Source organism: Pungitius pungitius, chromosome 9, assembly GCF_949316345.1.
Source record: "Pungitius pungitius chromosome 9, fPunPun2.1, whole genome shotgun sequence".
Taxonomy (NCBI): domain Eukaryota; kingdom Metazoa; phylum Chordata; class Actinopteri; order Perciformes; family Gasterosteidae; genus Pungitius; species Pungitius pungitius.
In genome coordinates, this window is record NC_084908.1 from 5998503 (window position 1) to 6024576 (window position 26074).

General features: G+C 44.8%; 2 protein-coding genes across 5 annotated transcripts; one reads left to right on the forward strand and one right to left on the reverse strand.

Annotated features, from left to right (window-relative positions):
* The first annotated feature begins 1814 nt into the window (after positions 1–1814).
* Positions 1815–9246, forward strand: tmem132a (transmembrane protein 132A). Its single transcript, XM_037471811.2, has 13 exons — positions 1815–1952; positions 2166–2392; positions 2481–2693; positions 2802–2986; positions 3618–3758; positions 3891–4145; positions 4239–4391; positions 4576–4771; positions 4882–5025; positions 5805–6007; positions 6781–7000; positions 7092–7283; positions 7671–9246. The coding sequence occupies exons 1-13, from the start codon at positions 1838–1840 to the stop codon at positions 8574–8576; spliced, it is 3150 nt and encodes a 1049-aa protein (XP_037327708.2). The 5' UTR covers positions 1815–1837; the 3' UTR covers positions 8577–9246.
* Positions 9247–11843: 2597 nt separating this feature from the next.
* On the reverse strand, positions 11844–23472 carry LOC119217801 (ras and Rab interactor 2-like). Of its 4 annotated transcripts, none has more exons than XM_037471728.2 (11): positions 23070–23259; positions 22671–22860; positions 22479–22593; positions 21535–21607; positions 21327–21412; positions 17568–18902; positions 15113–15195; positions 14714–14939; positions 14354–14485; positions 13212–13375; positions 11844–12835 (listed from the first exon to the last, which is right to left on the reverse strand). In XM_037471728.2, exons 1-11 carry the CDS (start codon positions 23135–23137, stop codon positions 12509–12511), a joined length of 2799 nt encoding a protein of 932 aa, XP_037327625.2. In that variant the 5' UTR covers positions 23138–23259; the 3' UTR covers positions 11844–12508. The 4 variants fall into 4 exon arrangements, 3 of the variants coding, with proteins under 3 accessions (XP_037327625.2, XP_037327626.2, XP_062420425.1); XM_037471729.2 differs by having other exon boundaries at positions 12696–12835; positions 13172–13375; XR_009956908.1 differs by lacking the exon at positions 11844–12835 and adding an exon at positions 13667–13782 and having other exon boundaries at positions 13262–13375; positions 23070–23472.
* Between the last annotated feature and the right edge of the window lie 2602 nt (positions 23473–26074).

Here is a 26074-nt window from a genome sequence, read left to right on the forward strand (position 1 = left end):
TCTGCTGTTTGGTCTTTGAACCAGTGCAGCGCTGAATTAATCCACTTCCATGCAGCTGCTGTGTATTTGTGTCTCTCTGTAAGTGTGTTTGTTCTGAGGAGACGCACTCATACAATGGTGTTCGTTCACAAGCTGCCATGTGTCAATGTTACCTGAGGGCGTGGATTTTTTAAGAACGATTTAAGTACCCAGTTAAAATAATCCTTTCCATGAGCACATTATCACAAATACAAAGGAAAAAGTTTCTGATAATGGTAAGATGCTGTTGTTTCACTTTTCTGAGATAGTTGGTGCACAAAAGTGTGCATTCATTTTGATTTTACAAACTAATGTTCTTTAGGATGCACTTAAATTTAAGAAAAAGTAAATAAATAAATAAAAATTGAAGCATACTTTACTGTACTCCAGTGCTGCTTTCTTCTTTAATGGTTGCTTGGTTTAAAAGCTAAGATAAGGTCTGCTAATGACAGCTTAAAATGTTTCAATGTTTAGTTATATAATATGGTAAATGGATTGTTGAACTCTTTTTTAGTCTTCTTACCACTCAAAGCTCTTTAACCCTACATGTCATCATTCACCCATTCACACACAGATGACAGTAGCTACCATGCCCATCAGTAACTAGCATTCACACACTATTTGGTGCGGAGAGTCTGCCCACATCGGACACTAGTGGATTTGGGGATTTAAACGCCAGTGCTGTGCCTGAAGTACAGCCCGACCCTAAATATAAAATATACCAGATGAAGCCCTATTTTAGCTTTACGTTTCTGTTAAAGGTGATTGTAACATGGTTGATCGTTGGGGGGGTCCCGAAACGAGGACGTACGAATGAGGAGACAAACAATTACTTGATTTACTGCAGCTGAGGCCCATTACGTGTCCCTGAGCTACTCCCCCGCTCTGCCCCCCCTGCAGCCGAGCCACCACAGTGGTTATTACAGGTGGCGTGCCTTCAAAGCCTCTGAGTGTGGTTGTGCCATCTTTCCTTGACACTGTGACTTTTTCCAATATCTTGTTTCTTTTGTGTGTTTTCAGCTATTGTGATTGTGTGCCTCGGCGTGATCGAATCCACCTGTGCCTCATCACTTTCACCTCCCCAGAGAATTTAGACAAGGCGGGAAGTGAAGCTAACTCAGGGACACAAGAGGCAGGAAACTGCAAGATAAAACAGGAATCAAACCCAAACCGGGACAGAGTGTCTTCATTTGGATTGTTTGGTCTGTGCTGGGCAGCAACCCCACCCCCCCGGATCGGGCACCAGAAGGGGGCCCAGGTTGCTTATTCCATTCAATGTGCACCCTTTTCTGGTTATTTCATATAGTGACAAGCTGTTGGTCCGGCCCCTGGAAAAAAATCAAACTTTATTTTTAAAATTAAATTTGTGTTTGTTCAGTGGGTCTCATCCTGCCACCTAAGGTGTAGAAGTTATCAGTTGGGTGCGTGATTTTAATATTAGGTAACCATTGCACATGGATGCATTTATTTAATGTGTTAATTAAATAATCCTAGCTTTAGCATGTTCTTTTCATACTGAATGACACAAAGAATTGACAATAAATTTCCATATAAATTACATTACATTACATGTCATTTAGCTGACGCTTTTATCCAAAGCGACTTACAATAAGTGCATTTCAACCATAAGGATACAAACCCAAGAAAGAAAGCGCAATTTCATCAAAGAAACCAATACATTGCAATTCTGACTAACGGCTGTAATACTTATATGCTTCATCGTTCTGAGGATCAAGGACTTCCCTTCCCTAAAGCTGATGAAGACCTGCATGTGTTTTGTTTGTAAGCGACATAAGAAGCTCATAAATGGACCTTGGACATGGTAATGCTGAATACTTCAATGTTTTTGCATGTAGAGATGGCAGATTTGAGCTGGGCCGGTGTGTGCTGGGGCAGAAGAGGACTTAGCATCCTGCTGCTCTTTTGGATTTTAGGTGAGTCTTTTCTATGGTAATTATTTTTTTGTATTTGGTACTTTTACCTAACAAGTGTTATTAATTCTACACCATGAAAGAACAAGGGGCAAACATATTTTGAGAATTGGGCTTTAACATCTTAAAAAACGATCGTTTTTACAGAGTTGATTGATGCTCACTTTTTTCTTAACTTTGCTATCCTACCCCATCCTTCCTGTGTTATTCCCTCAGTCCCTCCATTCCTCATGCAGCCTCCTCTCCCTCTCTCCCTGCCCGTCCACATGTCGGTTGTCCCTCCGGCCTGGCAGTTCCTCCCTCTATCTCAGGTGGAGCTGGGCCCTCTTTTCTCCAACTTCACCCCCTTCTCCTCCTCCCAAAGCCTCTTCATGGTAAGCCCGCCTGGTAATGCGCCCACACCAGGTTTCCAGGCTTCATTTGGCCCTTACTCAGTTACACAGGTGCGGACAGAGATTAGTGAGGTAGCTGACATTAGTCTACTGAAAATGGTAAGGCTAACTGGTAACATACCTCTTTCATTTTCCACAGCTCCTATCAGAGCCTCTCCTCCCTCTGTCTCCCCTTCTGTCTGCATCTCTCCTCTCAGAGCATGTGGAGAGCGAAAGGGATAAGAGCGGCCACGCGAGGTTCAGGGTGAGGACACTGTTTCACAAGCAAGGTGAAAACAGCACCCAAGGGACGTGCGTCACCCTGCATGCCTTCAAGGAGACTGAGGAGCACAAAGCCTCGTGTATCACACAGGTGAGGACCACATCCCATCTCCTTGAAGTGCTCTCCCCTGGTCCTTCTCATTTATTCATTGCACTCCTTCCCTTTCTTATCCATCCACCCATCTGTCCCGTTTGCCAGCCTCCACTCGGGCTCTGCGTGGTAACTCTCACACTGCCTAGGGATTGGTTTGAGGATCAACACACTAACCAATCACATCAGGATATGGAAAAGTGGCCCAGTAACACCTACCACCGCCGCTGGATGCAAACCCGAGAACGGCAGCGGAGAGGGCATCGTCGCGGCAACGTGGCCAACCAACCAAGGTCTTACCCTTCGATGAGCCGAAGGGCTAACTCAGATGGATAATATGCACATTTCCAAATTCATATATTTGACTTTCTTCATGGAAAAAATCTTAATGGTTTATGAAGCGCTGCAATGATTCCATCGTGCCTCTTTCAAAGGGACAAATATTTCAGTCTGTTTGATTCCCTGATTCTAAAGTTTCTATTCAAATGACCTAACATAAGGCAGATTTTTACTTTGGAGCCACAAATGGAATAGTGTTTGTAATGCCACAGAGGAGGAGGTATCATCTATCCAGCGAGTATCAGAGGGACATGAATCTCAGAACAGCCCACATCTCTTGGAATGTGAGAAGTCTTAGTTTTAACCATAATCTGTAGGTTTAACAGCAATGGACAAGCTCCAAAATGCTGAGGAGGAATTGTACATATCTGTAAACCCTAATTCATAATCATGGACTATATCATTGCATTTGTACAATCCATGGAAAGAAACAAGTTAAGGATTAAGGCACCAAAGGTAGTATATTTTATAAACAGTTTGATTTGGCTTCAAAGTATATACTCATATGTTTTAATATGCTTTCTGGTACTATAAATGATGATAATCAATTGCGTATGTGACCCATAAACATGTGCTTTCATTCAGATACCCTCTAGGTTTTGATGAGGACACTCTGGGCCATTTTCCATGGGCCCTCAGATACCAACGGGCTCCCATCACAAACCAAATACAACTTTACTACTCCTCCTCCGACACCGTGACTGACCTAGATCTGACACCACCAAGGTATGCGAATGAACAAGCACATGTCTTTTCGGCGTTCTCACATAAATCGATCTGTTCCTTACATCACTACTCACCCCCTTTGAGTACTAGTAGTAGTACTTATGCAAGGCACTGTATTGTCCGTCAATCCAGATGTGTGGAGGACAGAGGAGCCCAGTCCCAGAGGCAGCTCTTCCACATCAAAGCAGTGACTCTGAACGAGGAAAAGAGAAAGCAGAGCAGGACCAAAGAAGAAGAAACATGCCTGAACACGCAGGAAGAGGAAGAGCTTAGCCTGGACCCCCATGTCATGATTCGCTATCACAGGGGTCCTGTCGTGATAGGACAGCCCATCCGAGTGTCTTTGAATCTGAGAGCTAACTTCAGTGGGGAGTTTGTTGTCATAAGGTAAACACAAAATGACACCAGTACAAGAACTAGTGTGTCACTGGCTACCAACCAATCAGATTTTTTGCATTCAAAATCTCTGTGTCTCTTCAGGCTAAAAGTGAAAAAAGGCTTGGTGTCAATGGTGGCCCAGAAAACTCTGACCTCTGACCTGTGGGCAGTGACCCTGGAGCGAAGCCAAGGCTCCAAACATGACGTTGTGACCATCCTGTGCCACAAACACAGCACACACAGGCACACACACAAGTAGGTCAAGAGTTCAATCACAATAGCCAGCAAATTCACTAAACTCCTCTTTAAATAGGAATGTGTCTCATGTCTTAGCCCACTACTTTGGGTGTTTCTCACCTGACTTCATACTATGAAAGTCTGGACCGTGACGGATCTCTACATGCTAGCACCTCAGTCTTTGATCTCTGTTGCCCTGCAGTCCCACATCACTACACCAGGTGGTTTGTCTGTCAGTCCACGGCCTGAGGCGAAGCTTTGGTGTCGCAATGACGGTGTCTGCTAACTGGTGGGTGGAGTTCTCCGGGCATGTAAAGCCCTTATGGCCACATGGAGCAGCAGTGAGCATCTTCTCATTTGCTGATCGACACATCTTCAGCATCGCCCCCATCACAGAGGTACTTCATCCAAATCCAGAGTTCATCCATGCACTTTAACCAAAAATGTTTCACGATTCATCCAATCTGATCTGTTCAAACGTATTCTTTTTCTAATTCTCAATCCTCAGAGTAACACGATCATCAACACAGCCATACTGACCAACCAGCCAGTGTCACTTCCTGTCATTGTGCTGGCCATAGACCATGCTGGGAAGGTGTCAGATGTCACCTCTGCAGTCACGTGCCACTCTACCAACGAGAACACTGTTAAGGTGCAACACAGTGAAACACAAACAAATCTGTCCAAGGATCAGGCTGATCATATATGTTTGCTAACTGCTAACGTTTGTAACTGTCTTTGAGAAGAATAACATCACCTTTGTCCAAGTCTCGCTCATCAGATGGATGTAGACTGTGGTTTAAGCCTGACACGGGCCGGAGATTTCACGCAGCACTATCCACACCATCAGTCATCTCGTGAAGGCTGTCAATGGTGTCAGGAATCAGGAACATTTATTACCAAAATATGTCAATATGCATACAAGGAATTTGACAGGGCAGTTGGTGCATCAGACAGTAAGACAATCGACAACAAGACAGATAAGACAACATGCAAGAAAATGTTTAACTTTACAAATTTACAATTTGACTCTACTGTACAAAATACAGTATAAAGCTATGGGTTAGTGGGATATATAATAAGCAATTTAACAATAAAGAATAAGAAGGAATTTAAATTAAAAAAATAAGTTAGAAAAAGTGCACCAGCGAACAAATAACCATACTCTACACAATTGCGTTGTGAGTGTATGTGCATGTGGAGTGTGAAGGGAGTAACTGGTGGAGAGGGATGTCAGGGTCAGTCATTGGGGACCAGGCTCTGTTGATGAGCCCGACTGCCGAAGGGAAGAAACTGTTTGTGTGATGGGAGGTCTTGGTCCTGATAGATTCTCTCAGGACCAAATAAAAAATAATGTCCCAATGTCCTTTAACTGCCAGTTTAATGGGAGTCTTCTGCACTTGCCTTCTGAATGTGACCTTCATAACACAGGTGTCCACCGATTGTTCCACCCTGTTTGTGGATGGCAGCGAATCGGGGCTGGGTAACACCTGTGCAGTGGTGGAGTTTCTACTGGGTGTGCTTCGGGGCTCCGTGTGTGTGGAGGTGTGGGCTCCTTCAGTGCCCCTGCAAGTGTCCTTAGCAGACCCTGTTCTCAACGTCATCGATGGCTGGAGCCACTTCACAAAGACAGGGTAGGAAACACCCCCAGTGTGTCCTCACTGTGGTTTATTTACTGTCTTTATAGTTCATGCAATAGAGCAATACTTTGTTTTTTGTAGCTTTCCTCTAATGAGGTTCAAATAGTAGGCCATCACAAATAGATTTTTTTTTTAAAGCGATGACACCCAACCTTTTAGACTGTATTAAACTTGTGAAGTCTCAACGTAATCTCTTTGTGGCCCTGTGATGTTCTGAATGAATTGTCCTGTTATCACTGTATCACTGTAGACAAGACTGGATTTTTTAGTGCCATCATCAGTCTGGCAAGACTTTCGAAGGTTCTCTGTCGAGTTTTTCTTGCAAAAAAAAAAACTGAAGGTATGTTTACATTCAGAATTGACCAAATCTCTGTGAGGGTCAACCTCCAGCAGCGATCTAGACGTGCCGGTCAAATTTTGACCAGATTAAAGGTAGGCTTGAAGCACCAACTCTGAATCCAAATCTTCAGCCCTCGGATTCCTTGGATAAGCTTTGAAATCTCCATTTTTCAGAGCAACATAATCCTGCAGGATCATTTTTTAAATATCAGCCCATCTCGGTCAATTGCTTAGTGTGAAAGCATTGAGTGTGTATTTTATAAGTCTTATCACCCATGTCCCATTTGCATGTGAGAACCTAAACTCAAAAGAAAACTCCATAGCTCTACTTGAGGTCATACATTCCCACAGAAAACCTAATACGTTTCTGACGGATGGTGACACAAGGATGATCAATGCAGTGCAACATGTGTGTCCTGTCTCTTCAGGTGTGTACCGGTGTATCAACGCTCCTCCCTTCAGGTTCTGACTCGGTTCACAGCTCAGGATTCTCAGGGGAGAACCACACACCTCCTGAGCTCATCCGATTGGTTCGTGGATGTCACAGACTTGGTCCGTAACTGGCTGAGAGTAGAAGACCCTCGAGTGGCTTCCCTCGGCGCCCACAACGACCTGATTGGTTTACATCCAGGAAAGACGTCACTCCATGTCGGTGATAGATGTATATCAATCCCATTGAACGTCTTCACCCGACTGGGCATCATCATTATCATCATCCTGCATGCTCTCTTTCTCTTAGATCGTCTCCGAGCAGTGGGATGGCGTGCTGGGGAGATGTGACATCACTGTGACCTCTGACCCCGTAACTCCTGGGGACCTGTCTGTGCAAGTGGTCAGTGGCCTTGGCATGTCAGTCACTGCTAGCCCAACACATCCTTCCATTGTAACAACGACAGTAACTGCCTACAACATCCTCTACAACCGCCATCAGGTGACTGACGGCCGATTGATGATGACTTTTTGAGGCATTAGTTGCTCAGTGGTCGAGCAGGTTGTCAATCAGAAGATCTCAAAGGCTCTGCCTACGGTGTATGAATGTCGGAACTATTTACCACCCAATATTGAATTCATTCCTGTTACAAAAGCGTTTGCAAGTGATGGCAGACACTTCATTTTCTAGATGAATGTTTAGCGTTCAGTGATGAATTTGAAATTACACGTGTGGTTATTAGTTTAGTTTTATTTAAGTTTATTTAAGAGTTTGTATTTATAGTTAAATTAAAACTTGAGAAACAATGGAGACAATGTTTAAAGAATTACTATGAAGAAAAAGATCAGTAAAGTTGATTCCTGTTCATTTCCTTTGGTGTATCTCCAGGAAGCTTCCATCAGTGTCTGGCTCCAATTCAGCGATGACACCGCCTCCCTCCTCTCCTCCTTTAGTGACCTCCCCTTCTTTTTACGTCTCTCCTCATTGGCTGAGACGGTGGTTGTTGTGATGCCCGGTTCCAGCCCACGCATTTTGGCCCAAGGGGATGGAGGCGGGCCTTTACTGCCTGCAGAACTTTTGGTTTCAACCTGCACTGACAAGCCAATCACCTCCAACTCCATCAGTGATAGGGATTGGACGGTAACCGGTGGAGGAAGCGGGACCAGGAGGCTGGCAAAGGGATCTGGTTGGATAAGAGTCAACCTAGACTTCCTGCAGCCAGAAGGGGATAAGGACGATGATGTGGACAGGTTTGACCTCGACTTTTCAGGCACGCCGGATGAATCCGACAGCATCTATGCATCAAACTTTGATGAGGCCAAAGGTGAGAAAGAAAACAGTGACTATTATGACAAAAACAGTGGGAAGAGACCTGATAGGCACTGGAACCAGGTGGGGTATGGAGAGATGGTCAGACGGAACAATCTAGAAAGAGCTATGCTGATGCCCAGCCAGGAGGAGGGCGCCGTGTACTTCTCCCCCAGCCAGGAGAAAGACGGAAAGGGGGAGGAGGAGGCGGAAGGGCAAGGAGCTAGAGAGCTTGAGGTAGGACTGGGTGCTGTCCTCTCTCTGCTCGGTCTCTGCGCTGTCCTCTTCTTGGCAAACTGTCTGCCCTGTGCCCTGCGAGACCGGAAGAGGACAGCCCTGGAGAAAGAGAGGGAGGGAGAACTGGAGGGAGCTACAAGAGAAGATGAGGAAGACGAGTGGAATAAAAGAGACTGTGAAGTGCAGATGAAGCAGCAGGATGAGACGAACAACATTGAGTTAGATAAAGAGGTAGAGATCATTTGCTGAAGTATGCACAGGCCCAGCTGAACTGTAGCTCAAACCTGGACTCAGAAGTAACAGAAAGGTCATCAAGGTAATAGCACACTATGTTGCTGTCATATTACACTAAGAGACCATTGGATGTCCCCTCTAAAAGGACATTCCCACACATTACATAGAGGGAATCATATTTCCTTCTAAAGTAAAAAACAACAAAATACTTTTTTATCTTAAACTACTGTTAATCTTCCATGCCAAACTAAACATATTTTGGCTTGAGATGAAGACATTTGTGAAACAGGCCACAAACGCAACAAACGGACAGAAGACAAACATTCTGACCTGTCCTCCACCCTCACCTCCTCTCGATGTCAACTATTAACTTTGTCTGTGATACATCGAAAGCAAATGTGTTTCCCTCCTAAAGTATTTTGCAATGCAGTTGTGTTGTGTTGAATGGTGATGTCATTTGTAGAAGACCGTGTTTAGCAAGTTAGGCAGTAAGTATCAGGCTGTATATATGAATATTGGGGCACTTGAAATGAATAGCTCATGTCTGCTCACTTTTTTCACCAGATGGAAGAGATCAATATTTATGATTGTAGGAGATGGGAGAGAAGGCTTTGTTTAATATAACTTGACAACATGAGTTCCTTGGGATGCCTCGCAAATCATCCTGAACATCAGTTTGCCCACAACAGCAACAATTTTTAAGTAATTAGCATTCTGAGTTCTGTCGGCTTGTCCTTTTCTGTCTAAATGTGTCCCATTGTGCAGCTAAACCTGCACAGCATTGATGGTGCTGAAGAGAAAAACAAAGCACTTGTATAATACTGCAGACGCAATAGAATGCATCATCTTCAAAAGGATTCGGCAAAGAACGGAATTGGAATATAATGATTTAAATTAGGGCCGGGACTCGATTAAAAATATTAATCTAATTAATTAGAGGCTTTGTAATTAATTAATCGAAATTAATCGCATATATTATACATACAAATATTTTACCTGAGAACAGGGAGAAGTCATTTTTTTCACATGGATTTTTATTTTTGTTCAACCAATTCCAGTGTAGCAATAGCATATTTAGAAATATAGTACTTTCAGAAATTCAGGTAGCCTATAGGTAAGTAGACCTTCTGTAAACTAGGTTTTTTTTAAGTAGACCAATACTTTCAAGTACATTCAGAACATTGGTTATTTTTTCAGACGTGGACTTAGTTACCCTGGTCCTTAAACCAGTCATCTGGTGCAGTGTGGGTTGGGTGTGGGTCCTTGTACTCGGAGTCGGGCTAACGTCCACGCTAGCTGCTAATTGTTTTGCGTTGAGGTGATACTTGAGGCTCGATGCGAATTCCTTGTTGCATAGCTTGCACACAACCACGCTCTTATCGACACTTCCATCCGTTTGTTTTTATAATAAAATTTCCCATTCACGGGGCCAACCCACACGGTCTCGTTAGCTTCTTCGTTGTTCACTGTGGTTTGTTGTTGTCTGAAGTCATGAACGCTAGTTGGTGCTCCAGTATAATCGGTACGCCGAAACTCATCCAGTGAGAAACGTCCCGCGGTGCAAAAAATAAGTGTAAAAATGCGTAAAAAAGGTTTAATGTGTTATTTTTTGTGTAATTAATTAATCTTAATTCACATTGTAATTAATTAATCTTAATTAACGCGCTAAAGTCCTGGCCCTAATTTAAATACTAAGCATGTTTTAAGTTATGGGAGGGTTAGTCCAGAAAGAGGCCCAGCCTTCAGTACACAAGGGCTTCTGTGTGGCTCCTTTGGGTGAGCCACTTCAAGGCCCAAAACCAGTGCTGTTTCATGGAGGAACTGCAGAGGAACTATCCCAAGGTTCTCCATGGTAGCAGGAGAAGCAAACCACAACATGTTTTTTTTTCTTCTGCGTGGTCAGTGATTGCTACCAAGATTTCTGAATAGTAACAACCCTTTCTATGAAGCAGCACGTTGGCGACACCTTAGGACTCAACCCGAACCAGTTCACCTGCCCAGGAGAGGCTGCAGATTCCTCACGGCTTCATGTTGTTGTGCTCAAACTGTTCCGATGTACTTGTACCTTTCCAACACCCCTGCTGGTTGAAAACAGTCGCCTGTCTGTTCCCAAATTAAAATAAAAAAAGATATAAAACAAAAAAAGCATAGTGTCCCTCTCATTTGGGCTGTTCTCATTTCTTCTCAAAGCTATTACAGTTCACAGCTGGACAGAAATCTAACAAATCAAGCAAACCAAACCACAACTGGACACATGTATATGTGTGTATGAATGTAATGTATATGTATGTGTGTATAAATGTCTATGTATAAATGTATTTCTATTTTTGTATACAGTAAAAGGTACATTTCCTATAATGCATTCATTCCTTGATTTATGCATTCTTTGAATCCTCCTTACTGCGTTACTAGTATTGTTTGTTGTAAGACGTTCTTTTAATCCATCTGTTGGGCTGAAATACACCAACAGACCTGATTGAAGAAGGAAGTTAACTGATCGTTCCTCTCATGCTCACAAGGTCATCATTCATCCGCCTTTCAGACTGAACTTCATCATGTGGAGCTCAGCATGCGCCGAATGTCCAACACTGGTTAAAAATATCACTGACTCCAGTGCTATCCTACTGATGGAGGATCCTACTCTGAAATACTGCAAATAGTTTTTCATCTGAGGTTTGATGGCCGGCCCGAATCGTTTGGCTTTGTTGTGTTAAATTGGAGCAACCTCAAACAGTAGATGCTTGCAGTGATTTAACATCTTCTGCCTTGATGGGGGGGCTTTTAAGAGCAATTAAAGAGGCCATGTCAGTGGAAGAAAAAGAGATTCAGACCAGCTAACATAGTATAAAGGGGGTCTGATGGATGACCACATCTGAATCATTTGTGAAACAGGTACCCAACACACAACAATACGTTTGAAAAAACAACATCAGTAATGTGGTTTGACTCTTAGCGATGAATGGTGAGCAGTGGTAACAATTCCAGAATGTCATACAGTGAATATGTGTCTGTACCAGAAGCCTGCTTCTGACGTCTGTAAATTATTGACCAATCAGGAGCCTGCCCTTCATCCCATTAAAACATTCAACATGCAGAAGAAAACATAAACTTCAAACCTTACCCTCAGATGGACCCTCTGTGAGACTGCTGTAGGCTCTGCACGTCGTGTTCATGACTGCTGCATGTTTTGGGTGGGAATTAAAGCGGATGACATCTAGACACCCACTAAAATAGCGTGCAGTCAAAATAATAACTTAGAAGAAGTTAAAGATTGACCAAATCAGATGTTAGAGAGGATTGCATTTAATTCCAGTCATCTTCAAACTCTCCATAACCAATAGAAACATTTTAAAATAGAGTTTTGATATATTCATTTAAGAAAATTCAATTCCTTTAAAGTAATATTAAATGAAAAGACTTTAGTGCTGGGAAATTTGAATATAAAGTCCAAACAAAAGCTACAATTGACCAGCAATTGCATGAAAATATAATAAGAGCAATAAAAATAAACCAATACAATTTAAAATTCTTAGCTCAAAGCTTTCAGTCGATTCAATTCCTTTTGAAGGCAGCCTGGACAGCAGCAGTTAAGGCAACCGCTGGTAACATTAAATGCAATATTAAACTGTATGACCTCTGCTTTAAGCTAGCGTACATGTCCAAGAAACATTTCCCCTCCATTATGATAAATCACATACTCAAAATCTTGCAAACCAGCATGCACAACCTAAAACCACCTGACCGACTACCCGTTTGACCCAAACTCAGCCAGTCTTGACCCCACTCTTCCTCCTCCCTCTTGGTCGCTCCTCTTAAGTTAATCACCGCAATCATGTTTTGTCTGCATCTGCATCTATGTACAACTTGATTTCTGTTTCCATTACGACAGCCCCAAAAACCACATAATCTACACCCATCACCACAAAGCACAAGTACTGAGAAGGACTCTATTCAACTGGAAGGCAGTTCCCGTTGTGCAGGACGGTGGGGACAGAGAGGTTGAGGTTCGGGACCTTCCTGTAGACAAAGTGGAAGTTGTGAGTCCGAGGCCCGCCGTGGAGCTCGGCTTTGATCCGCTGAGGGTGCGTGTCCGAGGCCAGCTGCTGGCTGGTGTCCGTGGTGACCAGAAACAGTGCGAAGGAGTCAGGGTCCAAGACCTTAAACTTGTAAGCGCAGAGAGCGCACACCTCCTCGGTGGTGGTGTGCAGGTTCACGACAAGGGTTTTGGCCGTGCAGCTGGGGTCCACGTCCTGCAGGGCTACACGGAGAAAGTTCTACAGGGGGGGAACAAAAAGTCCAATGTCAACATTGGGAAGTGATGCAAATATCCACAATGAAGAAGGTCAAGAGGGCACACACACACACAAAAATGCAGCCATGCAGTGAAAGCCAAAGAACGAAAACAATCCCACGCAGTGGTTTCATGTTGCACCAGAGGGCGCTCTCCCCACAAAAACATGAATTAAAGTGTGGCTTCAGGTCCTCGTGCTGTAATGCAAGTACTGTGTTTACTTTTCACTGGCTAGGGCTGAAAGGTAGCGAAGCTCATGCTGAACGGGACATTTGGATTATTGGATTTTTTTTAAAGAACCGGTACAACTTTGACTCACTGCCTGGATGTTCAAGTCGGGTTCAGGTCAGGAGCGATACCTGAAAGTCGTCGACAGACTGCGTTGCGTGCCTGGCGGTGCGCCGTTTGTGCCACTGGTGCAGCGTGCTCTTGACCTGAGACCTCAGAACCTGCGATGACTGATCCTCCTGGAAGTTCTTGATGAGGGTCATAGCTCCATACGCGCTGGTCAGGTAGTAGCCTCCTGAAAAAAGGAACCCAAACTGAGCTAGTCACGTAGAAAGGAAACCAGTGGACATTACAAAAGCAAAAGGTGAACACTTCCTCTTTAGGAATAGAAACTAATCATATCAGGATGCAATCAAGCTTGAGGACACACACACACACACACACACACACACACACACACACACCACGTACTTTGGCACGTACAGAAAGCTCATGGGATAATTTCTCCAGACAGGTTGACGCAGAGAGGAAAATATTTCCTTCTGGGAGGAGTCGACCTCCTTTTATCCTCTGAACTTGCACCAACCTTTACAAATCAAACACGCTGGAATTTCCTGCCAATGTCAAAAGGACTTTCCTTTGTCGAGCCGTCTCAAAGAAGTCCGCTCCACTTAGAGGTCCCGCAGAACATGTGCTACGATGCTAAAGATTTAACAACCACAAAATGACAAGAAAAGTCTTCAAGTCTTGTGCATTCATTTGAGAAGCATGTACCAACAAGTGTTAGCGGTAAGGAAGTTGCTGACCATGGTGCTGCAGTAGCAATAGGCACCTCATGAATATACTGCAGTGATGGTTGAGGCACTCCAAAGCGCTTTAGGCTGAACCTTTCCAAATGGAAAGTCTGTCATGGATCATACCCTGTGAGTAGCTGCACTTCATCCTCCCAAGTGAGACTGTAAAACTTAAAAATACATTCCTTCCAGACACACTCTATGAGCATGAGCCAGAGTTTATAGTGGCTCACGTTAGCTTTCAGTGTGGTATCGTTACCATCACTCTGGAAGAGTCACTTATGGCCTCAACAAACTCGAGCTACAAAGCTAAAAGAACTTAAACTGGGCAGTTTGTTCCATATTAATGTACATTTTTAACAACTCTGGTACTTCTTTGTCGTCTGTCCTCATCAGGGTCAGCACTTTCAAAACGTATTATTTATAAAACTTGTTATTTTGAGCTTTAGTTCGAGATGGAGCAGACCAAAAGGACCTACCCTCTCCTTGCAGCAAGGACGGGTCCAGCAGCTCCATCATGTACTGGATCTCTATGTCCAGCTGAGGCATGTCACACTGAGCCAACACATACGTCAGCATGGGCAGGAAGTCATCGGCGCCAAACATCCTCCCTGGGAGGAAGCAGACGCAGAGCAGTCAGATGGGTGTGGTGGGTCAGCGCTGTAAACACAACCTGAAGAATTAGGTTCACAAAGCATCTAATACTCCTCAAAGAGGAGACTTCCGACCCTCTGCCAGGGTCAAAGCCCAGAGGAGGTTGTCAGATCAATTGGATTGAATGCAGTCATTCCTTGCAATAACCATTTTACTTTTACATGCACGGGGACACTTCTCCCTACCTGAGTTATCCTGCATGATGGTGTAGATGAGTTTACACACACGCAGCATAAGTGACACCTTTTTCTCGGGGGAGTACATCTTCCTCATGCTTAGGAACTTGTGGCGGATCTTGTTGATCGCCTCGGGGTTAGGAGGCACAGCCCCGTCTGCCCCCATCTCCTGTGGCCCCTTGGTCTTAACCAGGGCCAGGTTCTTCCTCAGCTGCTGCGAAGCTCCGCTGCTCACCTGTAGAGAACCACAGACCACAAAGGTCACCAGTAAAGACCAGATACTTAGACTAGATACTTTTGTCTCCTCTTCTAGCTAATAATTAATCCTTTTCTTGTGAGTATGGGAATCTGGTGATTCCTTATTGTGTGGAATGGGATGGTGGAGAAACGAAAAGACTAATCTCTTACCTGGAAGTCCTGTAAAGCCTTCTCAATCACACTCTTCAGAGGCTTTAGGACACACTTGTGCATGGCCTTCTCTAGCACCCGGTCTGTAGAACATGACAGTAACACACATGGTTCACATTAATACAAACCAATAATCACATATCATTGAGGAAAAAACCTTTAAACCCAACTTTGCAGTTTCAGTTGAGTGTGAGATGTCACAACTGTCACAACTAACACAACTTGAAGACGTTTATATATAGTTTAATTTGAACACAGAGCTGAGCAAACACCATTAAAGGGGGGCACACCAAGCCAGTAGCATCTGGAATGTATACAATAACAACACTGTGTAAAGACAACTTTGAACTCATTCAGCTGGACCTCAACAACGACCTGCTCTGTACCTGCCTCCTACACACATGGCCTTCAAATATGCTCGTCCCTACCTCAACCAGTGTTGGAAAAATTTACTTTCTACATAAACTAGTCACAAATTTTAAAATGAACTAGTTCAAACTTCAAAATATTTGAACTAAGTTCTCAGTTCCAACTTGTTCAGTTATTTTTTTCCATATGTTGCTGCAAGCAATTATTTTTCAAAATTATTGCCACAGCCCAGAACTACAGATAGCAATTATTTCATCAGTTTTAACACTGAAGCTATGCATCAGATTTAATCTTCATATCCAATTTTGAATCCTTATCCAACCAGGGTTTACATTAGCATTGAGGGGACATTGTTGCTTTAATGTTGCTGTCCATTCACTCCACACTAGCAGCAGCTGCAGCGTTCACCCCTACAGTACATTCTCAAACACATGCTGCTTGAATGGGCTTTTTTAAATAAGGAATAAAACCACAACAGTTATCATTAAGGTGCAAATGTTTGCAAAGAAAGCTCAGATTCCTCCCATCCTCACCGATCTTGTCAGTAACTTCATAAAACTCATTTAAATTATTATATGCCGCCTCTTTGCTACACGCAGCTGTCGCCTCCATGCATTTCTTTTTTTTTGATGACGCATGCGGCGTTGCGACACTGGTGGCTGGTGTTGCCAGATTGGGTGTTTTTTCCGCTACTTATTAAGGTGCGTTTACGGTGTGTTTTCTATAGAAATCTTGCACCCCATTGAACGATGTTAACCTGAAAGAACGTGCCGTTCATAGACAGCAGAATGAACGAGTTCACAGTAACGTTCATCGGGCATTAATACAGTACGTTCAGTTCACGTTCGCCCAAAATATGAATCGTTCAATGAACGCGTTCAGGCACAACACTGACCTCAACTATCTACAAATGCACAACTGGGATTGATCACACAGCAGCATCCCAGCCTCAAGCACATGCAATGAGCTACACACAAGCAATTGCTTGTTTTGCAACAGCATGAACAGGCGAACGTGCACAAACAAGAACCCTGCTCTTGTGGAAAAATGACAAACTTTATGGTGAGTCGGGGGGGTGGGGGGGGGGTGTTGCACTTGCACTATGGCATAAAAAACTCTGCACGGTGTTATGGGTGTTTACTGCACACCGCTAAGGGAAAAGCGCCTGAAGGGAAGAACTAGGGGAGGTCCGAGAGACCCCACTTATCCCCTTGTGGGCTCAAGGAGAAGCATTGAGGACACACACCTTTTTGACCGGACTTCCTGATTTTTGACCGGACTTCCTGATTCCCTCCAGAAAGGCTGCTTCCCCTTGGCCCCCCCGCCTGTTCAAAGCCTTCCTCACCAAATTGAAAGGACGATAAAACAGTGTGTACACAAGTGAGAAGTTTTCTTTTTTCCCAGAAATGAAAGCGCCAGTTCCACCCCCACCCCTTGTCAACTGTTACCTTCCTGTAAAAACTGAGGTGCACACTACTTTTGCTCTATTTGAACTCATTCTCTGGGAATGCAGATAGATGTTTCTTTCTACATGGAAGAATTAAGAACAATTACTTTGAGGAACCTTTAAACAATAAGGCCTCCAGCACATCTAAAGGAGTTAGGAATTCCAGCTCATCCGAATTCTATTTCCATTGTGTCTTCATGTAAAATCACATGCACATTTCCCCTCTCCAAAGGGAACATTTGAGTGTGACACACTTAATGTGCATTTCTGTGGTCTGTCAGCACCATCACAATGGACCTCTGCTCTGTGAACAAGGCTTTTCTGTTATTTTTACAATGGACAAGGGACATGCGATGAGTGCAAAGACACTTACATATTCATGCAAATACTCAAGTGCACAATAATCTGATTGGAATGAGCTGTCCCTTTGATGGAGTAGCTCACCTTTGCAAACTTAACTTTCACAATCTCAACCTCAAGGAACAAATCAAAGACTTTGAAATTAGAAACAAATGATACTGGAAGGAAAAAAGGAAATGGGATGTATAAAACACAGCACACACAAAGAGGTTTCACCAAGTCGAGATCCAACCACACATGTCTTGGTTTAAAGTTTCACAGCATTCTTGGCAAACTCACCGATCTGGTCTTCAGGTATGAGTGACTCTAGAGGGGGGTCCAGTTCGGAGCTCTGGCGCAGGTAAGCCTTCATCTGGGTCATGAACTGCCTGACAGTCTGCAGAAAATCCAGCTGCGAGGTGCAACAGCCTCGGTTCTCCTGAACAAAGCTGATGTAGTCCTGGACCAGGGAGCCAAAGTATGAGCTTTTGTCCCTGGACAGCTCAGCGATCCTTTTCACCGCCTGCTTCTCAGGGTTCCTGAGGGAGCCCAGCATATCGCCCACCTTAAGGAGGTGTCCTTTTAGTGCACTGGGGAGGACGAAGGGGTCAGTACTTAGACTGACGCCAACCTTTCGCCTTCGCGCTTTGAAGGACGGACGGCAGCGTGTTTCTAGGTCGGCCTCCAGACTGACCCCATAGTCTTCCTCCTCGAAGTTTTCTTCTCCGTCCTCATCTTCACTGCTGACCTCCACTGGGTCTTGACAAGTGAGGCGTTGTGATGGAATAGAACCCAGGGAGAATCCAGGAGACTGCACATGTTCCAGTGAGTCAGAGGAGGAAGCGGACATGCTAATGTCACTGAGCCGCTGCGGTCTCCTCTCCTTAGGAGTGGAGAGACTCCCAAGCATGTCGACGGGAAGTGCAAGTTGAGGCTGGCAGGGTGGAAGCTTGGCCCGGGCCAGAGCTTTAGCTATGGTCTCGTCATCCAGGGCAATGTGGCAGCGATGAGCTTCCAGATCAGACTTCATAGGTCTCGGGGAGGGCTGGTTTGAGGGCACAGCGGCTGGTGAGCTGGCGGTTTTGGACAGACCACTATGCTTGGAACCCATCGCTGGTCGAGCTGGAGCCGGGCGCCTGCTGAGGGACGGCTGCGGTCGTGAAGATATAGTAGCGGCTTTTGGCATGCTCTCAATTCTGGTGGTTGCTGCTGGAGGTCCAGGTGGTGGTGGAGCAGGGCGCCGGCGCGGCATCTGGCGAGGGGGAGGGGGAGGAGCAGGGGGACGTGGGCGAGGAGGCGGCGATTTGACGTTCGGTTGGATTTTGTCCTGCTCGCTGCCTCGGCTGCTTCTGAGCGGCTTCACAGATGACTTCTCATTGTACAGTTCGTTACGGGGCTCCTCAGCGCGGGACTGGCGATGTGTCTGGGGAAACAAGGGGTCGACAAAGCACAGAGGACCACTGGAACGTCTTCTCTCAAGAGGAAAAGAAAACGGAGTAGCAACAGAGCGCAGGGTCGACGGTGCACTGTCCCACAGAGTCCCGGTGTGTCCCAGCCGTGACCCCTCAACTTCCCTCTCCCTGTTAGATTGCTGGGGGCTGAGGGTACGACGGGGACAGGGGGTGTTCCAGAAGCCTGTAATGGAGACACAACCGTCAGGAAGCGACACTCACACCTCCCCTCAACTCAAGGCTCAGCGTTAAATCTAAGAGACTGCTAGAGAAAAATGAAAAACTAAAAGCAAGGTCAACTTTTTCTCACAAACAGCACAGTCCTTCTCTCGAGTGTTGCTGGTGAGCCCAGCCGTTGCCTCGCTCAGAGTCACAGCGTGCCAACACACACCCTGAGACAGAGAGGGAGTCGCCCATGCTAATCACAGAGTGGGAGGGCACAACACGCCGCTACAGCTCCTCCACCCCTCCACCCTGTTGGTTTTTCCTCTCCCATACGGCTACAGGCTACGGAGTAGTTGTAGTTCAATGTTCCGTTATTAAACTAAGCTGCTGTTACCAGTGAAACTCATTCAAATGATATTCTCCGCTTTTCATGTTGACAAAGCAAAGCAGCGCCTTTCGGTGCTGCTGTTCCAATGGATCCATCCATTATCTTCAGCTGTATGGCAGCACAGTCAGCTTTGATAACACGTGAAAAGCCCTAGTGTGATGATGTACATACAACAACGGTGTACAAATCTAAAAGCAGGCCACTAAAATATCTCTGCAGGGATTGCAGCATAAGGCCAGTGATGACTTCAGCAGGCTAAAAATGGAAACTAAACTTTTGCATTCCATCGACCACAAAGAGCTGTGATTCATCGCTATTGTAGTACCTCTGGGGGCGAAGACTGCATGCTGGTCCATGTGATCAATGACTACCTGACACTGGAGTCTGTCAGCAGGCAGCCCACTCCATGAAGCACATTCACTACTGACTTAACATTCATCAAAAACAAATTCTCAAACTAAAGCTTTTGATACTTTGATTATGACCAGCAAAACAGATCAAAGCAGGTCTCTCCGGCTGCATATTCAACTCAATAGGCAATATGCAGGCAGAAAGGGCAGGAGTGTCGAGACAATTGCTGTTTGAGTTTTACAAGTGCTACACAGATTCACCAACATATGAGACTTTAAATAGATGCGTTCCTGTGAAGGGGGAGGTTCCCTTGAAGACTGCATGGGTTAGCTGAAGGAGGCCCTGCTTTAACTCCTTCATGTCCAATGGAGTCATTTCAGTGCATGCTTAGGATCTCATATATATATTCCATGGAAGAGCTCCAGCGGATCCACAGAGGAGGTTGTTGGACGTGTGGATGTCTGTTACGACATGAACTGTATTCATTCTAGCTACAGGAGCGCCTCTTCAGCCGTCAACTCCTACCATTAAGCCATTGGGACGAACTTATATGGGACTACTGAATCACAACCACCAGGGAGAAATGACATGCACTCCGCAGCAGCTATGTCGGGCTGGTGTGGAATTACTCCCACCTCCAAGCACAGGAGGGCAACTGTTCATGTTTGTCAGCTCTCGCTGCGGATAGCTTTCCACTTGCCACTCCCTTCTCCCCCACACTAAGCTCGGAGCTATGTCCAAGGCTCCTACCGCAGGAAGCTGACTCACAGGTTCCTAGAGCCAAACGTGGAATAACTTCCAGAGATGAAGTGCTGCCCAAGGAACCAGACCTGAATGCTCAGCAGAAGGGACACACAAATACTGTCTGCTTTGTCTCTGTTTGCCTGTTTAGTCCAGTGTTAGCATGTTGTAGCACACCGAGATTAAACAGTGCCGTTTTCGCTCTTGAGGTTCAGTCTGGTATACTTTGGCCTCTTTACTTTTTGTTTGATGAATGGGACAAAATTGTTAGATTCATTTAACTTAGTGTTAGAGAAAATGTGTAGGGGCATTTCTCCTGCATTAGCATTTTAGCACCAGAGCTGGAGCTGGGAGGCAGTTAGCCTAGCTTGGCATAAAGAAAACAGAAAGCTTAGCCCTGTACCAATTCCAAAATTCTCCTAGCAGCAACTGGAGAGATTCATTGTATTGTCAAATATCAGACTTCTCTCCATCCTGATAGAAGGGTCCCACAGTTATTGCTCTCCAATCATTCTCACTATTTACTATGTTCTCTCAGGGAGATTTTCTAATGAAAGGGTTGATGGACCATTTTGGTCAACAAACATAGCCTGTTTGGTTAAACAAGTTCATTTATAGATAAGACAAAAATGTATAAAATGACAGTAACTAAGAAGAAGGAAGTATACTTTCTTAATGCCTGTGGGGGAATTATTCTCAGCATTTAACCCATCCCGCACAGTGGGAGCAGTGTGCTGCCGTAAAGGGACCGAAGGAGATGTTAGTCTTGCTCAGCGACACTTCAATAAATGGAACAACCTGTTTATCAATCAGCCCAGCATTTTGTATTCATAGTGTTGTATAGATAAGGTCTGTGTGGAGGCTTCAGCATTGGGCTCTGAACAAACACGTGGTGCAGAACCTGGCAGGGGTTAGTTACAAAAAATTATGACAATTCACACAATGAAACAACCAGTAGACTACCTGCTCCCAGCTGAGCCGTCTCCTCCAGTTCTTTCTGAGCCGAGGCAATGGCCTCTGGGAGTTGGAGTGTGAAAGGCAGGACATCCCTATGAAAAGATGAATAATGCGAGGGAGAATAAAGATTAGAAATACTATACTATAAATAGTTTTATTTTGGCAGAAAATTAAACCCAGAGAGGGAAGGGATGTGATGGATGGATTGTTTTACCTGCTAATACAGTAGAACGCCACCAGGCGAAACAGATCGGCAAAGCAGATCCCAGATTCCTCGAGAGAAAAGGCTGCAAACAAAGCACATGTTAACAGTCTGAATTACAATTCAAAAATAGGAGCCACGCCAGTTGTATTTGCTCACAGGTCGTTTGTATTTGGAGCCTTTATTCGGTCACTACAGGGGATTATTAGAAGAAGTCAGACCTTTTCATTGATCAGCTGAGTTCATTCACTCCGATCTACACTAAATTTCTCAAATAATTTATTCAGAAATGTTGTAGAAACAAGGTCTTAGGTTAAACTTTAATTATTTTGGTGGTTCCTGCTTTTTCTTTCAGTACAGATGGTTGACAGTTTGACTCTTTACAGTGTAAGCAAGTTTAAAATGGATTGTTATATTGAGAAATTCTAAGGAATGAGGTCTGATGAATTTGTTGATCGTTGACTTTTTAATGTAGTGCTATCAGTAGGTCAAAATCTTCATTTTGTCCTCCAAGAGACTGCATCTCCACTGATTGGTACAGACATTAGTAGCAGGGTTCAAAGCCCTCTTCAGCAAACCGTTTCATCAAGGTACTCCTCCGTCCACTGTTTACTGAACCAATAAGCGGCAATGCCTTTTGCTTTGGAGCTGGCTTATTTGACAGTCTGATATGACATGGCAGCATTTAGTTTCAACGGCAGGATGCCCGCCTGCATCCAAACGTAGTTAGTAATAAAAAAACACTTTAACCTTAACTTTCAAACTTTAGAGAATAATATCTTACTGAGGTTGTGACAGTTTTAGAGATAATATAATATTATGAACAGAAATTGATCAAAGTGAGCCTGAGATATCACTTCAAGTCTAGTATTGGACCCAGCCCACGTAGACTGTGAAGGTTCCTCATGAAGATGCAGCTCACCAAATGAGACACGGCTTGTAATCATGTTCCTTACTGTACTTGCTCTCTCTGACTGGGAAGTGGCCGACTGGACTTCCTGTTGAATCCTCTTTCAGACGCACAGACAGAACCGTTCTCTGCAGGGCGGCCGACTTCCTGACCAGGAAACCCTGAGAGTTTTGAAAGAGACAATGTGACGACAACAGTCGAGACGCATTAGCAGTTGTATCCAGATGGTTACCCTCACCCCAGGAGGCTGTTTGAGCAGAATCCGGCCGGCCTCCTCTTCACTGACGGCCAGCAGCAGCCACACCTGATGGGTTTGACTCAGCCTGTCCAACATGCTCATCCTCCTTCCCAACGAGTCGTATCCAGAATCCCGCTGACCCCCACAGCGGGCGGACTGCAGGTATTCGGCGCTCACCTTTTTCTGCTCCCTGGCAGAGAAACACAGAGAGAGAGCGAGAATGGAACTCTTTGGCCATCTGCTGGTGAGAAACTAGTACCAATGAGTAGAGGCGTTCACAAACACTGGCGAACAAAATCACATTCAACAGACTGCAGATCGTGTGGCTCATTAAAAGACTTTCAGACACCACAAAGACCACACCAGTTAAGTTGGAGATAAGAGGAAATTTAGTCTTACCCTCGTAGATCCATGAGCTCTTTGTTAGCTGCTGGAGAGGTCAAGACCATCTCACTTTGCAGCTCCATAATCTCTGACGCAAATGTATCAATCAGCTGGAAGGAGACCCAATGAGAGGGGAACAAGGTGACGAGGAGGGGGACAGCAGCAGCGTTACTGAAACATGAAGAAAACCACAGACGGAGGGACTGTGCTGGTCAAGTCTGGAACAAAGGGCAGGGTAGCCGTTTCCTGTGTGCAGACCTCATTTCCTTTACGCAGGAAACATAACGACCCACATCAACATCCACGGTGACAGCTTCTGTGTGCACACACATGCAGAACGCTGTGCTCTAAAGCCAGGCAACTCTACTTTGGAGACACTGTGGTCATGTCATCATTTTTTTAACTAAAATAAACGGATGCAGGATTGTCACTTCGCATGGCTTATAGCCCACAATTTAAATAATGATGAAAGATATGAAAGTGCATTCTGTCTAATGGCCTCACAGAACACAAACAGGAAGTGTAATGGAACCATTTAGGAATGATGAGAATGATGGGAAAGACACAACGCAAAGCTACACATGTAACACAGGGTAGATTCATTTTGAAGAAAAGGTTTTTCAATCTTGAAGGGCAGGGTTATCAAAAAAAAAGTCTACAAATAAATGGAACAAAACATTTAGGAAAATAGACGCAGGGATACATGCAGGGGAGCAAGGGAACATATTGGAGAGCAAAGATCAAGGAAAAAAAGGAGCACAAGCATAACAGACAAACAAACACAGAGAGAGGGGACACCCAAGCCGTGTTTCATTTGGGCGTGGCGCCCGAAGTGACGGAATTGGTCGACACATGATGAGCAGCGTCCGGAGGATGCAGCCGCCGAAATGAGACACAATGAAACAGGAAACCAACTGAACAACAGCAGACATTTGTTTACACTTGTGTGGTGTTATCTTTCTGTTTCTACAGTGTTGTGGGTCTGTTCGAACTGCTGCATTTTGGGGTTATTAATTCAACACAATGAAACAATCTTACTGTGGGAGCTATTATTTTGTTATTTATTCTTAAATATTATTGTTTGGTTTCTTAGGTTGATATAATATTGAGAGCTTTTGTAGTCAGTTTAGTTTAATCTTTTTTTGTCACTGAATATGCATAGTTTTGGTTAATTGTTTGGTTAATTGGACCACTAATTAATTGGGTAATACTGTGGGCACCTAGAGGTTATTTAAGGGCATAGCCAGGTATGGGACCAGCATCTCGGTGACATATAGTTTTTACCAGCGAGTCAGAGCAGCACTGCAAAGGCAGCCAAGTTTTATGTGTTTGGTGGCTTCTGTAGAATAAATGCAAAAACAAAAATCCCCCGGATAATCCGCTCTCTTGCTGCTTCAAAGAAATAAAAGTAGGTGCAGCAGTGGCCCTTTGACATGTAATGATGTATTGGTCCCAAGGACAAATAGCCACTGCATGAAGTAAAAACTTTCTTGGAAAACTTGGCTCGGCCCACTCAGCGTGCCGTTGTGATGCTCGCGCTGGACTTGCCACTGAATTACTGGCAATTGCCACTCACTTGCCTTTTTTTGCCACTGCGTGCCACGAGGTGCCACATGGTGCCACTCAGTTGCCATTGCTTGTCAGTTCCACAAGGAGGATCTCGCTGTTTCTCGGAAAACGGCCAAACGAGTGGAGTTCATAAGTCCGTATTCACAGCGATGGAAATGTTTGAAGTTTCAGAAGCCACGATGGTGAATCAGCGCGTATAATTATTGCGCAACGGCGCGCATGAGGCACCGCTTTCATTGATTAAAACCCGACGTGTTGTGTTTGTTTGAAATGGACTTGATCGGAAAAGAACCACTGATGTTTTTCTTGCATGTTTAACCAGAGCAAGCGTTCAAGAATGGCGTTATACTCCTACTATTTTTTAAACCTACTGGTTTCTCTACACGTGCGTGTTTGTGTTTACTCGACAGCAGCAAATGTGTCTGCCTCGGTTGCTTGATTCGTCACACATTCACAAACATATTGCATACAGTCTTGCAGCGTTTGATTGTATGAGTGCACTCCGTCTCCAGGCCCCTGGTTCTGTGGGATCTATTGGTGGTGTTGGAGGCCCTCTCTCAACACCCGTTTGAGCCTATAGAGGCAGTGGAGATGAAGTTTATTTCACTTAAAACAGTATTCCTCTTGGCTTTAAACACAGCAAAGCGTCTGAGTGACTTACAGGCTTTATCCGTTCGCCCCTCCTGCTTACAGTTTTCTCCAGGGCTCACTAGGGTCTGAATGCAGCCCAACCAGGCTTTTGTGGCTAAGGTGTTGGAGGCAGCGTACAATTGTCCCACGATGGAGCTCTCAGCTTTTTACCCACCTCTGTTTTCCTCCTCAGGGGAACGAAAACTTAACACGTTGTGCCCAGTGCAAGCACTGCATTTGTATCAGGAATCAGGAAACGTTAATCGCCATAATATGTTGGACATACATGGAAATTGTCTTGTGGTGGTTGGTGCATGACGGAAGAGCTGCAGATGCAGAAGAGATGCAGCAATAAGATAAAAATAAAATTGAAATATAATAAAATATATGCTATGGGTTAGTGCGCTAAAGCTAAGGCTATGGGTTAGTAAGTAAGAGGAGATAAGATAAAATTAGAAATAAAGATAAAGTGCACCAGCTAAACAAAGTGACAAGTGACAAGTGAAAGTGACAAAGGTCTTAGTCCTGATGGATCTCAGCCTCCTGCCGGATGGATGGGGCACAAACAGTTCATGTCCGGGGTGGGAGGGGTCGGCTACAATCTTTCTGGCCCGCTTCAAAAGCCTGGAAGTGAAGAAGTCCTGGAGAGACGGCAGATTGCAACCGATCACCCTCTCTGCAGAGCGGATGACACGCTGCAGCCTGCCCTTGTCCTTGGCTGTGGCTGCAGCGTACCACAAGGTGATGGAGGAGCAGAGGATGGACTCGATGATGGCCGTGTAGAAGTGCACCATCATCGTCTGTGGCAGGTTGAATTTCTT